This window comes from Rattus norvegicus, chromosome X (genome assembly GCF_036323735.1).
Source record: "Rattus norvegicus strain BN/NHsdMcwi chromosome X, GRCr8, whole genome shotgun sequence".
Lineage (NCBI taxonomy): Eukaryota > Metazoa > Chordata > Mammalia > Rodentia > Muridae > Rattus > Rattus norvegicus.
Genome location: NC_086039.1, coordinates 157,127,000 through 157,141,731, shown reverse-complemented (window position 1 = coordinate 157,141,731; position 14,732 = coordinate 157,127,000). Strand labels below are relative to the sequence as shown.

The 14,732-nt window shown below is 41.4% G+C and overlaps 1 protein-coding gene across 2 annotated transcripts in view; it reads right to left on the bottom strand.

The window, feature by feature from the left end:
- Positions 1-3,221: 3,221 nt before the first annotated feature.
- Positions 3,222-14,732, bottom strand: part of Tktl1 (transketolase-like 1) — a 33,056-nt gene continuing 21,545 nt past the window's right edge. The window contains exons 9-13 of one of the 2 annotated variants that reach the window (XM_039100080.2): positions 9,763-9,893; positions 6,916-6,999; positions 5,920-6,016; positions 5,623-5,742; positions 3,222-4,046 (exon numbers count right to left, since the gene is read on the bottom strand). In XM_039100080.2, coding sequence (XP_038956008.1) covers positions 3,874-4,046; positions 5,623-5,742; positions 5,920-6,016; positions 6,916-6,999; positions 9,763-9,893 — 605 coding nt within the window. In that variant the 3' untranslated portion in view covers positions 3,222-3,873. The remainder of the gene's footprint in view (positions 4,047-5,622; positions 5,743-5,919; positions 6,017-6,915; positions 7,000-9,762; positions 9,894-14,732) is intronic. The other variant, NM_001109534.1, reaches the window with a different exon arrangement.

Below are 14,732 nucleotides of genomic sequence, written 5' to 3'. Positions count from 1 at the left end.
TAATGCAGAAAAAGCTACTGGTCCAAAACATACAGGAAATCCAGGACTCAATGAGAAGATCAAACCTAAGGATAATAGGTATAGAAGAGAGTGAAGACTCCCAGCTCAAAGGACCAGTAAATATCTTCAACAAAAGCATAGAAGAAAACTTCCCTAACCTAAAAAAAGAGATACCCATAGGCATACAAGAAGCCTACAGAACTCCAAATAGATTGGACCAGAAAAGAAACACCTCCCGTCACATAATTGTCAAAACACCAAACGCACAAAATAAAGAAAGAATATTAAAAACAGTAAGGGAAAAAGGTCAAGTAACATATAAAGGCAGACCTATCAGAATCACACCAGACTTTTCGCCAGAAACTATGAAGGCCAGAAGATCCTGGACAGATGTCATACAGACCCTAAGAGAACACAAATGCCAGCCCAGGTTACTGTATCCTGCAAAACTCTCAATTAACATAGATGAAGAAACCAAGATATTCCATGACAAAACCAAATTTACACAATATCTTTCTACAAATCCAGCACTACAAAGGATAATAAATGGTAAAGCCCAACATAAGGAGGCAAGCTATACCCTAGAAGAAGCAAGAAACTAATCATCTTGGCAACAAAACAAAGAGAAGAAAAGCACACAAACATAACCTCACATCCAAATATAAATATAACAGGAAGCAATAATCACTATTACTTAATATCTCTCAACATCAATGGCCTCAACTCCCCAATAAAAAGACATAGATTAACAAACTGGATACGCAATGAGGACCCTGCATTCTGCTGCCTACAGGAAACACACCTCAGAGACAAAGACAGACACTACCTCAGAGTGAAAGGCTGGAAAACAACTTTCCAAGCAAATGGTCGGAAGAAGCAAGCTGGAGTAGCCATTCTAATATCAAATAAAATCAATTTTCAATTAAAAGTCATCAAAAAAGATAAGGAAGGACACTTCATATTCATCAAAGGAAAAATCCACCAAGATGAACTCTCAATCCTCATCTTCGATTGGTTTATATACAAGTGTGCAATTTCTAGGCTTGAAAGTAAAATGATGCTATCTGGTGCTGGATAGAGGAGCCCTATTTTTTATTATGGCAGCTTGCTATTTTTGTAACATGGTGATTTGGTTGAACACAATAAAGTACAGTAGTAACTGAAAAAAAATAGGGTTTATGTAAACAAGAATATTATGTGGCCATGGAGGCTTGTTGCCCATGTAGATGGATGCTAGATGGGTGAGGTGGCAGTGGGTGGTTGGGTAAGCACCCTCTTAGAGGTAAAGTGGAGGGGAGAGGGGGTGGGGGTTTATGGAGGGAAGACCAGAAAGGGGGGCATTTGAAATGTAAATAAATAAAATAATCGTTTAGTTTTTAAAAAAGTAATGACTGCTTTGGAGAGGTAGGGAATAAAGTATTCGAGGTCACAATCTGTTACAGAGCAAGTTCAAGGCCAGCCTTACAGTAGATGTTCTGAGTCCTCTGCATCAAAAAAGGAATATGGGGGTTGGGGATTTAGCTCAGTGGTAGAGCGCTTGCCTAGCAAGCACAAGGCCCTGGGTTCGGTTCCCGGCTCCGAAAGAAAGAAAGAAAAAAAAAAGGAATGAACATAGCTACACAGATGAACCTCAAAAGCATTACACTTGAGACTTGGGAGGTGGTTCAGTAGGTAGTGATTGCTCAAGAACTTGAGCTTGATTCCCCAGAACTCATGTAAAACAAGTCAGATTAGCTGATTCCCCTTTGATAATCTTAGCACCAGGAAGACAGAGACAGGCAGATCCCTGGAATTTACTGGTTAGCCAATCTAGCTTAATTGGTGAGCTCCAGGCCAAAAAGGTAGATGGTGGGCATCAAAGGAACGTTACCAAAGTTTGTCCTCTGGCTTCCATGTGCATGTACATATATACAAAGAGCATTATGTTTTTTTGAAAGCCAGACACAAAAAGCTCATATGTTGATTCTATTTTTTTAAAAAATATCCTCTTAAAAAGTATAATCCAGCCAAAAACCAATCAGTGATTTCTAAGAGCTGGGAGGGAAAATGGGGTATGGAATTCTAAAACTTAACTGAGTACGTAAAAGCCTTTGAACTGTATGCTTTAAAGGAGTAAATTCTATGAGAAAGTGATTACCCCAAGATGGGGAAATAAGATAATGTTTTGAGACAGGTGTTGAGTAGTATATAGGCTGGCCTCCAAGACACTACATTGCTGAAATGACCTTTAGCTTCCAATCTTCCTAAGTGCTAGAACTGTAAGTGCCTCAGTACCCAGAAAATTTTTTTTCCAAAACTACTGTGATTATCACGAAATAATTTCAAACATTCCCCCCCTAAGACAGGATTTCTATGTGTACCTGCTGTCCTGGAATGCCCTTTATAGACCAGACTGGCCTTTTACAGAGACACATGAGCATCTGCCTCCTGAGTGCTGGGATTTAAAGTCATGAGCCACCACTGCCCTGCTTTTTTTTCTTTTAATACAGGGTCTTACTAATCCTTGGCTGGCCTGTGCCTCACTATGTAGACCAGGCTGGCCTCTAACTCAGACTTTCTGCCTTTGCCTCGTAAGTGCTTGGCTTAAAGGCATGTGTCATCACACCCAGTCATTTGAAGATTTTATTTTACTTTAGAGTATGTATGGTATGTCTGTGAATGTATGCTACCTGTGTGTGGGTGCCCAGAGACCAGAAGTATCAGATTCCCCAGAACTTGGGTTATAGTCAGTTGTGAAACAACTGATGTAGGTGCTAGGAAACAAACTTGGTAGCAAGTACTCTTTACTACTGAGCCACTACTGCAGCCCACCTTCTCAGTCCTTATGATTTTCCTTTTACAGAGCAGGATGCCCAATCAGTGGAGTAGAATGAGCAGGCTCTAATGATACCTAGCCCATTAATCTTCACCACACATTTGCTTACAACTCCAGAAGCAATGTGGTCTTACCTCCCCAAGTCCCCAATGTCCACTTAATGAGAATAAGAAATATGACATCCAGTATGCCTTTGAAATTCAGTCACAACTTACATTCCATAATTGACTAGGGTAAAATTTTAAGGCTATATTATTTTACAATGAGTGGCCTAGTCTGCAGCCCATTACCCTACCCTAGATTTAATGTCAGGGACCATGGTTTTGTCTGGTTGAGATAGACGTCCCTCCTTTAAGACTATTGCAAGAGGGATCCAAATCCTATAGAAGGCACAGACCGAATAAAGTAGTTTTAAATGCTTTATTAACATCAAACAGGATAGTGTGGAGATGAAGTATCCTTATGTCTTCACAGAACAGTCACCAGAACAGCAGAAGTCATCCTAACTGCTTTTATTTTGTTCATCGACCTGTGAACTGTAGAGGGGATATAAAGGGAAATAGCAGAGAAAAGTCAAGAGCATCTGAAGTTACACATAACTCAGGAAGCTGCAGGTAGGAAGGCAGTATACATGTTAACTTTAGTTGAACAGCACTATGTATCTCAGGGGTCTAGTTCTGTGACAGGTGGTCTGAGGACTACAATTCCACACACATTTGCTTTACTTATGAAGGAAATACTTTTAAACTGACACTTCTACAGTGTTCCTTAATCCATTTATATTCAGTCTAATGAGAAAGTTCAGTGTCAGGTGATTGTCTTGTTAGCTATTCTGCCATTATAAATTTTATGACCCATTTTGATGGTTAAAACAGTAATATTTGTATATGTAGTTACAGATTAAACGGAAATTAGAATTTCTGAATGTGGAACAAAGTTGTTAACTGGTTTTGCCTTTAAGGAAAACAAAGCACAATCATTTCTAACTTATGGTTTTGGCATAAGCATAAACATACAGAGAAGAGGCTAATATTCTAAGACCAAAGCCAACAGCTAATTTAGTTCATTAAGATGCATTTCACAGCCACAATGATGTGTCTGGAACTGATTCCAGAAAAATCTAGTGCTTCATTGCATCTTCCACTCCGAGGCACATCCATCACTGCGAGCCGATGAACCACAATGTTAGGCTCCATGGAGACTGCTGCACAGACAGCTCCTCCAATGCCACCTATGGAAATAAAGGATATTAACTTTTTTCCCAAATGGCTAGTAAACCTTAAAACTCATGTGATATAGACTTTTTAAATCTGCCATTCTAGGGCAAAGTACTTTCACTACTCATTGATTCACTCAAATAGTCATGTTGTAACTGGCTTAAAGAGTTCTCATTTCTTTTTTTTTAAAGATTTATTTATTTACTTAATGTATATAAGCACACTGTCACTCTTCAGACACACCAGAAGAGGGCATCACATCTCATTACAGATGGTTGTGAGTCACCATGTGGTTGCTGGGAATTGAACTCAGGACCTCTGGAAGAGCAGTCAGTGCTCTTAACCGCTGAGCCATCTCCCCAGCCCCCAAGAGTTCTCATTTCTAATCCATATCTTGTTGTAACCTGCATTGTTTGTACACATAGCTAGTGATAGGGTGGCCTTTGGCTGGTACAAGTGTTCTTCACTGCTATTACCTCTCCTTCTTCATAGGTAGCCCTTGTGCCTAGGCTATGTGTACAAACAATGCAGGCTACAACAACTGTTCATTTTTCTGCCAAGAATCAGGTAAATTTTGATACAAATTTCTGGTAGAAACTGTCAACATATTAGTTTTCAGTAGAATCATGGGGTGTCCTATCTTTGATTTTGTGTACCCTTGGGAAGACATGGTCTTTGTAGGAAGTGTTCCTTGTACCCTTCATGGGGGTATGTATCTCTCCCATCTCTACCAGAGGTTCTCACACTTGTATGCTGGATTTGGGAGCCCTTCCAGAGAAATACCCAATGAGATGCGTGTGCTCTTAGAGCCTTGTGTTATAAAAACAGAATGTTGTCTCTCCTACCTATTTTTCTAGGCCCAAACATAGCCCAAGCCTTATTTCCCTGAAATACTCTTTATTTTTTGCCACTTGCTGTTTTGTTTGCAAGGACAGGTCTATGTATCCCAGCAGGTATGGAACATGCTATGTAGACCCAGCTGGTTTCAAACTCAAAGATCTACCTTGTCTCTGACTGAGTGCTATATTAAAAGTGTGTGCCACCACTGCCAAGGAGGAGCTAGTTTTTTAAAGGGCATGTGAGTCAACTATTAATAATTCAAAACACAAAAGAAGTTGTAGAAGTGTTGACTATTTCCCTGTCTATTGTCAATTAGCCACCTCAGTGCTGCTACTGACCTGCCCTAGTTGACTGGACTCTATGATAGGAATACACTAGGTGGCTGAGAGGCCCCTACATAGATGCATTTGCTTTTTTTTTTTTAAGATTTTATTTATTTCATGTATGTGAGTACACTGTTGCTCTCTTCAAACACACCAGAAGAGGGGATCTGATTACAGATGATTGTGAGCCACCATGTGGTTGCTGGGAATTGAACTCAGGACCTCTGGAAGAGCAGTCAGTGCTCTAATCACTGAGCCATCTCTCCAGCCCCCTAGATGCACTTGTTAAAAATCATAACAAAGGTATACTGAACTAGTGGTAGGCTATTTAGAGAACATGGTATATATACAGTGAAGCAAAACAAAAACACTTTATACCAAAAAAAAAAACTTGCAAAAGCATACATACTCAAAGTACCCAACCTACCTTCTAGATAGTGATCCTCCACGGTGACAATTCGGCCACCTGTGGCTTTTGCATTGGAAATGATGGTGGCACTGTCCAGAGGTTTAATGGTAAACAAATCAATGACACGGATAGAAATATCTGGAGGAAAAAAAACAGTATCAGCTTAGTTTAAGAAACAGAGACTACTGGGTGGCGGTAGCAGCACATGACTTTAATTCCATCACTCAGGAAGCAGAGATCAGTCTGAGTATATTAAATAGCTGACATTCTACTTGTTCCCAGCTTATAACTTCAACGTTTACACAATCAACTGACCTTCTTTAGAGAGCTCATCAGCAGCTACTAGGGCTTCATGCAGAGTGACTCCTGCTCCAATAACTATGACCTTGTCATCGTTACTATGGCGGACAACCTGGTATAGCATCAACGAAACAGAATATGGTTACTATGAAAGTCTTCTCAAAGACACTTTACTTTTGACCTAATGCCAACAAATTTATTAGTAAAGTAATTCACCTACAAGCCAGGTGCAACATTCCCAGTCACTCGGGAACCAGAGGCAGGAAGATTTCAAGCTTAAGGACAGAATGAGCAATTTTGTGAGACGTTATTGTAAAATAAAACTTTAAGAAAGTTTTATTGTATAGCCTAGATAGCTCAGCAGATAAAGGTGCTGGCCACCAGGGCTGATAATCTGAATTCTATTCATTAGACCTACATAGGGGGAAGAGAGAATCAATCACACCCCAGGATTGTCCTGTGACCTCCACACCTGAATGCCAATTCAGACTGGATGAATTTCAGTGGAAAAGGAAACACTGTTATCTGAATATTATTGTCACCCAAGGACAGCCAAGCAGAGATGTCAAAGAAAGCCTGGGACACTTGTGTGCAGTGATACACCCGTCACACACAAACACATACAGTTAGTAAAAACAAATGGGGAAAAACTGACTGACAATGACCCAGAGAGTACTTGGTTAGCCAATAAGGATCTTAATCTCTAGCACCACAAAACCCAAACAAACCCTTATTCTATAAAAGGATTCAAAAAAGCTGGCTGTGCTGCCACATGGGAGGGAGAGTAAGGCAGAAAGTCTAAGTTTGAGGTCAGCCTGGGGTACAAAATGAGATACTGTTTCAAAACAAAATACAAAAAAAGAGACTCCATTTGGAAAGAAGTACAGATCCAGCAGGTAAAGATCACAGCAGACTTAGTAAAGGAAAAGTGACCAAAACACATCATTTAAGGGTTAGAATGGCTCTTTATATGATGGATACTGGACAATACAGGAAAACTTATGCCCTTACCTTGGCCTGTCCAATCTCAAAAGTTTCTTGAGTGGTGTAAATAATTGCTGTTTCTGCTTGGCTGGTATGAATGAAGCACATTTCCTGTAGCATGAGTGCAAACCAGAAACCACAGTTAAGGAAATTAAACTGCAACAGATGGAGATCATTACAGAAAACCACAGCCAATCAAAATGCAGGGCTGTAGAGTCCAGTCTCAATGAATGCATCTACATAACACTCCCCGAATGTAAACTTCAGGGAACACCAAGAGGGGGTGTAAAGACCGTAAGAACTAGAGTAACATGAAGTGGTCCATGAGACTGTCTCTCCTAGGAATGTTAGAAGCAACACACATAACGTCTTAACATGTCTGCCTAAACATGAGCTGAATATGGACAATGATAATAGATAAGCTAACATGGATGTGGGTGGGGAAGCCCAGGAGGATGTCTCAACCTTACACAAAGTACTACAAGTAACTAAGGAATGCTCAGAATGGGAGAAGCACACCAACTGGTCAACTCTGAAAACATAAACGTACAAGTAACATTATACAGGTAACATTATAATAACACACACACACACACACACACACACACACACACACACACACACACCCCACACCACTTAATGAAAAAAGAGGCCATGAATTTGAAAGCGAGCAAGGAGGGATATATGGGAGGGGGCTTGGAGAGAGTTGAGAGAAAGGAGGAATATAATGATTATATTATAATCTCAAAATGAAAAAGAAAATTAAGCCAAACCACAAATTTCCAGGTAATAAGCCATCTAACACTAGAACAGAGGAGTGAACAGTTCTTTTTCTTTTTTCAAGACAGGGTTTCTGTCCTGGGCCCTTTTCCACTCATCAGTAATTGAGAAAATACTTTCCAGCTCTATCATACAGAGGCATTTCCTTAACTGAGGCTCTTTCCTCTCTGATGACTAGCTTGTGTAAGTTGACACACAAAACCAGCCAATGCAACATTTGACTTTGCTACGGACACAGGAACTCTCAAGCAGGACCCTAGTAATGTCCTCACTGATATTTTCTATGTTGTTCCATTTTTTGGTTTGGGAAGATTTCCAAAATATGCACTGACATTTCCTGTTCTCATGGAACAAAAAGTCAGGGCAGAGGCACTGACTTGCGTTGACATGAAAGCTCAAAACACATTAAAATTAATTTCGCCACAATATAGTTAGTAATGATTCATCCATCAATAGACTTTAAACATGTGAATATGAAGTGACCCAGCCATTTCTAATCAGAAGGTATAAATATACTTTTATTGTCAACTTGAATGCACACATTTTCAAGCTCAAGTGCTAGGATTAAACATGTGTACCATCACACCTGGATCCCTGCCCAGTTTTTTTTTTTTTTTATTAACTTGAGTATTTCTTATATACATTTCGAGTGTTATTCCCTTTCCCGGTTTCCGGGCCAACATCCCCCTCCCCCTCCCCTTTCTTATCGGTGTTCCCCTCCCCATCCTCCCCCATTGCCGCCCTCCCCCCAACAATCTAGTTCACTGGGGGTTCAGTCTTAGCAGGACCCAGGGCTTCCCCTTCCACTGGTGCTCTTACTAGGATATTCATTGCTACCTATGAGGTCAGAGTCCAGGGTCAGTCCATGTATAGTCTTTAGGTAGTGGCTTAGTCCCTGGAAGCTCTGGTTGCTTGGCATTGTTGTTCATAAGGGGTCTCGAGCCCCTTCAAGCTCTTCCAGTTCTTTCTCTGATTCCTTCAACGGGGATCCTATTCTCAGTTCAGTGGTTTGCTGCTGGCATTCGCCTCTGTATTTGCTGTATTCTGGCTGTGTCTCTCAGGAGCGATCTACATCCGGCTCCTGTCGGTCTGCACTTCTTTGCTTCATCCATCTTGTCTAATTGGATGGCTGTATATGTGTGGGCCATATGTGGGGCAGGCTCTGAATGGGTGTTCCTTCAGTCTCTGTTTTAATCTTTGCCTCTCTCTTCCCTGCCAAGGGTATTCTTGTTCCCCTTTTAAAGAAGGAGTGAAGCGTTCACATTTTGATCATCCGTCTTGAGTTTCATTTGTTCTAGGCATCTAGGGTAATTCAAGCATTTGGGCTAATAGCCACTTATCAATGAGTGCATACCATGTGTGTTTATCTGTGATTGGGTTACCTCACTCAGGATGATATTTTCCAGTTCCAACAATTTGCCTACGAATTTCATAAAGTCATTGTTTTTGATAGCTGAGTAATATTCCATTGTGTAGATGTGCCACATTTTCTGTATCCATTCCTCTGTTGAAGGGCATCTGGGTTCTTTCCAGCTTCTGGCTATTATAAATAAGGCTGCGATGAACATAGTGGAGCATGTGTCTTTGTTATATGTTGGCCCTGCCCAGTTTTTATGTGAGTTCTAGAGACCTGAATTCTGGTCCTTTTACTTGTGTAGCTATTTATCCACTGAGACATCTCTCTAGCCCTATACTAGGCTTTACTTTGAGTGTTTTACAATACCAATGCATTCATGTACATGGTCATCTGTTGTTGTAAAAGCTGTTTTAATTTGAGACAGGGTCTCATGCATCCCAGGCTGGCTTAAAACTATTGATATATCTTAATATGACCTTGAAACTTTGACTTTCGAGGCTCCATTTCCTAAATGCTAAGATTTTAGGTATGTACCACCATGACCAGTTTATATGGTATAGGGGATCAAACCCAGGACCTCATGCATGCTACACAATTTTGCTAGCAACTGAGTTATATCCTCAGCTTCTAGCACAAAATTTTATATTTTATGCTAGAAAAACAAAACCAAACAAAAAATTGTCATCAGTTCAAAACTTGTAGTATTTTCTGACTGAGCTGGCATCCTTTAAACATACCTTAGTATTGGCTGCTAAGTAAATAGCATGCTCTGTGGAGACAGCATCACTTGGATAGAAAACAATGCAATTAGGAATTGCTCGGAACATTGCCAGGTCTTCCAATGCCATATGGTAGGGGTTGTCATCACCTGAGAAAATCAAAGACCAACAAAAACATGAATAGAACCCTACCAGAAACTCATCCTGAACTCCTTCCATCATTCTTGAGAAGCAGCTACTCTTATTGCTCCAGAGTACCTGAACTGCAGTAAAGCATTGCATGGTTAAACACTTGCTGTAATTTTTTTTCTTTTTCTTTTTTTTTTTCCGGAGCTGGGGACCGAACCCAGGGCCTTGCGCTTGCTAGGCAAGCGCTCTACCACTGAGCTAAATCCCCAACCCCACACTTGCTGTAATTTATATTGAGTTTTTACATATCCATTCTCCTTGAAAGCTCATTATAATATTCTGGGTTAGGTTAGAAAATCATCTTTCAGTTCAGTAATTAGTTGGCTGGCCACACTGTACTACTTGTGTCCAAGTTAAGCCAATGCCCTTTCTTCCCGAGTCAGACCTATCTCGCCATACTAGTCTCTGATCTTGTGTCCTCCTCTCCTTAAGAGCTTCCCAAAGTGTTGTCTTTCTGGCCTAATCTACTTTTCAACCTCAAGAAATTAGAATTTTTCACACTGAAGTGTCTTATTCATTTTGCCTGTCAAGTATTGAATAACATAATTTTGGGATATCCTAGGATGCTGCTTAACTAAGGATGCCCTTGAGTACATGGAATCAGTATACAGAAATCACAATGTACTGAGAAGCAGCCTATTTCTTTCAGGTTTGGAAAAGGAGTATCCTCTGTACACTGTGTTGCCTAGGACAACTGTCTAACCTCAGAAACCCAAATGCTCTCTATATGATAGATTCACTTGTCTTTGTAGGCTGAAATTCTCACTGAATCCAGTTCTGGTTGAAGATTCTAAGGCCCTTTCTCATACTGCTATTCCTACCCATAATACAGTGCTTCTATGTCTCAGATGCCTTGTCTCTCAGCTATATTTGCTCCCTGGGCTACCATCTGTGCCTCAGTTTCACTCACCTAGCTATTTCCACTCCAAGCTCATGTCAGAGCTGTTTTCTACAGTTTCATTCTCCCAGGGAGCCACTTATATGGTTCCTGAATGTACAAAAAAGTAGCATTCTAGCAACAAACATAAGCTGCCACAACTATCTAAATAACTTGTCACCAGCTGACTTATCTTTCTCATGCAATTTCTATAATTCATGAGCAGGATTCTATCTGTCAACCAAGAAACTCCTAGATACTTGCTTTTTTTAATTATTATTAACTTGAGTATTTCTTATATACATTTCGAGTGTTATTCCCTTTCCCGGTTTCCGGGCAAACATCCCCCTCCCCCCTCCCCTTCCTTATGGGTCTTCCCCTCCCCACCCTCCCCCCATTGCCGCCCTCCCCGCAACAGTCTAGTTCACTGGGGGTTCAGTCTTAGCAGGACCCAGGGCTTCCCCTTCCACTGGTGCTCTTACTAGGATATTCATTGCTACCTATGAGGTCAGAGTCCAGGGTCAGTCCATGTATAGTCTTTAGGTAGTGGCTTAGTCCCTGGAAGCTCTGGTTGCTTGGCATTGTTGTACATATGGGGTCTCGAGCCCCTTCAAGCTCTTCCAGTTCTTCCTCTGATTCCTTCAACGGGGATCCTATTCTCAGTTCAGTGGTTTGCTGCTGGCATTCACCTCTGTATTTGCTGTATTCTGGCTGTGTCTCTCAGGAGCGATCTACATCCGGCTCCTGTCGGTCTGCACTTCTTTGCTTCATCCATCTTGTCTAATTGGATGGCTGTATATGTGTGGGCCATATGTGGGGCAGGCTCTGAATGGGTGTTCCTTCAGTCTCTGTTTTAATCTTTGCCTCTCTCTTCCCTGCCAAGGGTATTCTTGTTCCCCTTTTAAAGAAGGAGTGAAGCGTTCACATTTTGATCATCCGTCTTGAGTTTCATTTGTTCTAGGCGTCTAGGGTAATTCAAGCATTTGGGCTAATAGCCACTTATCAATGAGTGCATACCATGTATGTCTTTCTGTGATTGGGTTAGCTCACTCAGGATGATATTTTCCAGTTCCAACCATTTGCCTACGAATTTCATAAAGTCATTGTTTTTGATAGATGAGTAATATTCCATTGTGTAGATGTGCCACATTTTCTGTATCCATTCCTCTGTTGAAGGGCATCTGGGTTCTTTCCAGCTTCTGGCTATTATAAAGAAGGCTGCGATGAACATAGTGGAGCATGTGTCTTTTTTATATGTTGGGGCATCTTTTGGGTATATGCCCAAGAGAGGTATAGCTGGATCCTCAGGCAGTTCAATGTCCAATTTTCTGAGGAACCTCCAGACTGATTTCCAGAATGGTTGTACCAGTCTGCAACCCCACCAACAATGGAGGAGTGTTCCTCTTTCTCCTCATCCTCGACAGCATTTGCTGTCACCTGAGTTTTTTATCTTAGCCATTCTGACTGGTGTGAGGTGAAATCTCAGGGTTGTTTTGATTTGCATTTCCCTTATGACTAAAGATGTTGAACATTTCTTTTTTTTTTTTATTAACTTGAGTATTTCTTTTTTTTTGTTGTAATATATTCAGCTTTTTTTTCTTTTTTTTTTTTATTAACTTGAGTATTTCTTATATACATTTCGAGTGTTATTCCCTTTCCCGGTTTCCGGGCAAACATCCCCCTCCCCCCTCCCCTTCCTTATGGGTGTTCCCTTCCCAACCCTCCCCCCATTGCCGCCCTCCCCCCATAGACTAGTTCACTGGGGGTTCAGTCTTAGCAGGACCCAGGGCTTCCCCTTCCACTGGTGCTCTTACTAGGATATTCATTGCTACCTATGAGGTCAGAGTCCAGGGTCAGTCCATGTATAGTATTTAGGTAGTGGCTTAGTCCCTGGAAGCTCTGGTTGCTTGACATTGTTGTACATATGGGGTCTCGAGCCCCTTCAAGCTCTTCCAGTTCTTCCTCTGATTCCTTCAACGGGGATCCTATTCTCAGTTCAGTGGTTTGCTGCTGGCATTCGCCTCTGTATTTGCTGTATTCTGGCTGTGTCTCTCAGGAGCGATCTACATCCGGCTCCTGTCCGTCTGCACTTCTTTGCTTCATCCATCTTGTCCAATTGGGTGGCTGTATATGTATGGGCCACCTGTGGGGCAGGCTCTGAATGGGTGTTCCTTCAGTCTCTGTTTTAATCTTTGCCTCTCCCTTCCCAGCCAAGGGTATTCTTTTTCCTCATTTAAAGAAGGAGTGAAGCATTCACATTTTGATCATCCGTCTTGAGTTTCGTTTGTTCTAGGCGTCTAGGGTAATTCAAGCATTTGGGCTAATAGCCACTTATCAATGAGTGCATACCATGTATGTCTTTCTGTGATTGGGTTAGCTCACTCAGGATGATATTTTCCAGTTCCAACCATTTGCCTACGAATTTCATAAAGTCATTGTTTTTGATAGATGAGTAATATTCCATTGTGTAGATGTGCCACATTTTCTGTATCCATTCCTCTGTTGAAGGGCATCTGGGTTCTTTCCAGCTTCTGGCTATTATAAAGAAGGCTGCGATGAACATAGTGGAGCATGTGTCTTTTTTATATGTTGGGGCATCTTTTGGGTATATGCCCAAGAGAGGTATAGCTGGATCCTCAGGCAGTTCAATGTCCAATTTTCTGAGGAACCTCCAGACTGATTTCCAGAATGGTTGTACCAGTCTGCAACCCCACCAACAATGGAGGAGTGTTCCTCTTTCTCCTCATCCTCGACAGCATTTGCTGTCACCTGAGTTTTTTATCTTAGCCATTCTGACTGGTGTGAGGTGAAATCTCAGGGTTGTTTTGATTTGCATTTCCCTTATGACTAAAGATGTTGAACATTTCTTTTTTTTTTTATTAACTTGAGTATTTCTTATATACATTTCAAGTGTTATTGCCTTTCCCGGTTTCCGGGCAAACATCCCCCTTCCCCCTCCCCTTCCTTATGGGTGTCCCCCTCCCAACCCTCCCCCCATTGCCGCCCTTCCCCCATAGTCTAGTTCACTGGGGGTTCAGTCTTAGCAGGACCCAGGGCTTCCCCTTCCACTGGTGCTCTTACTAGGATATTCATTGCTACCTATGAGGTCAGAGTCCAGGGTCAGTCCATGTATAGTCTTTAGGTAGTGGCTTAGTCCCTGGAAGCTCTGGTTGCTTGACATTGTTGTACTTTTGGGGTCTCGAGCACCTTCAAGCTCTTCCAGTTCTTTCTCTGATTCCTTCAACGGGGGACCTATTCTCAGTTCAGTGGTTTCTCAGCCATTCGGCATTCCTCACCTGTGAATTCTTTGTTTAGCTCTGAACCCCATTTTTTAATAGGGTTATTTGTTTCCCTGCGGTCTAACTTCTTGAGTTCTTTGTATATTTTGGATATAAGGCCTCTATCTGTTGTAGGATTGGTAAAGATCTTTTCCCAATCTGTTGGTTGCCGTTTTGTCCTAACCACAGTGTCCTTTGCCTTACAGAAGCTTTGCAGTTTTATGAGATCCCATTTGTCGATTCTTGATCTTTGAGCATAAGCCATTGGTGTTTTGTTCAGGAAATTTTTTCCAGTGCCCATGTGTTCCAGATGCTTCCCTAGTTTTTCTTCTATTAGTTTGAGTGTGTCTGGTTTGATGTGGAGGTCCTTGATCCACTTGGACTTAAGCTTTGTACAGGGTGATAAGCATGGATCGATCTGCATTCTTCTACATGTTGACCTCCAGTTGAACCAGCACCATTTGCTGAAAATGTTATCTTTTTTCCATTGGATGGTTTTGGCTCCTTTGTCAAAAATCAAGTGACCATAGGTGTGTGGGTTCATTTCTGGGTCTTCAATTCTATTCCATTGGTCTATCTGTCTGTCTCTGTACCAATACCATGCAGTTTTTATCACTATTGCTCTGTAATACTGCTTGAGTTCA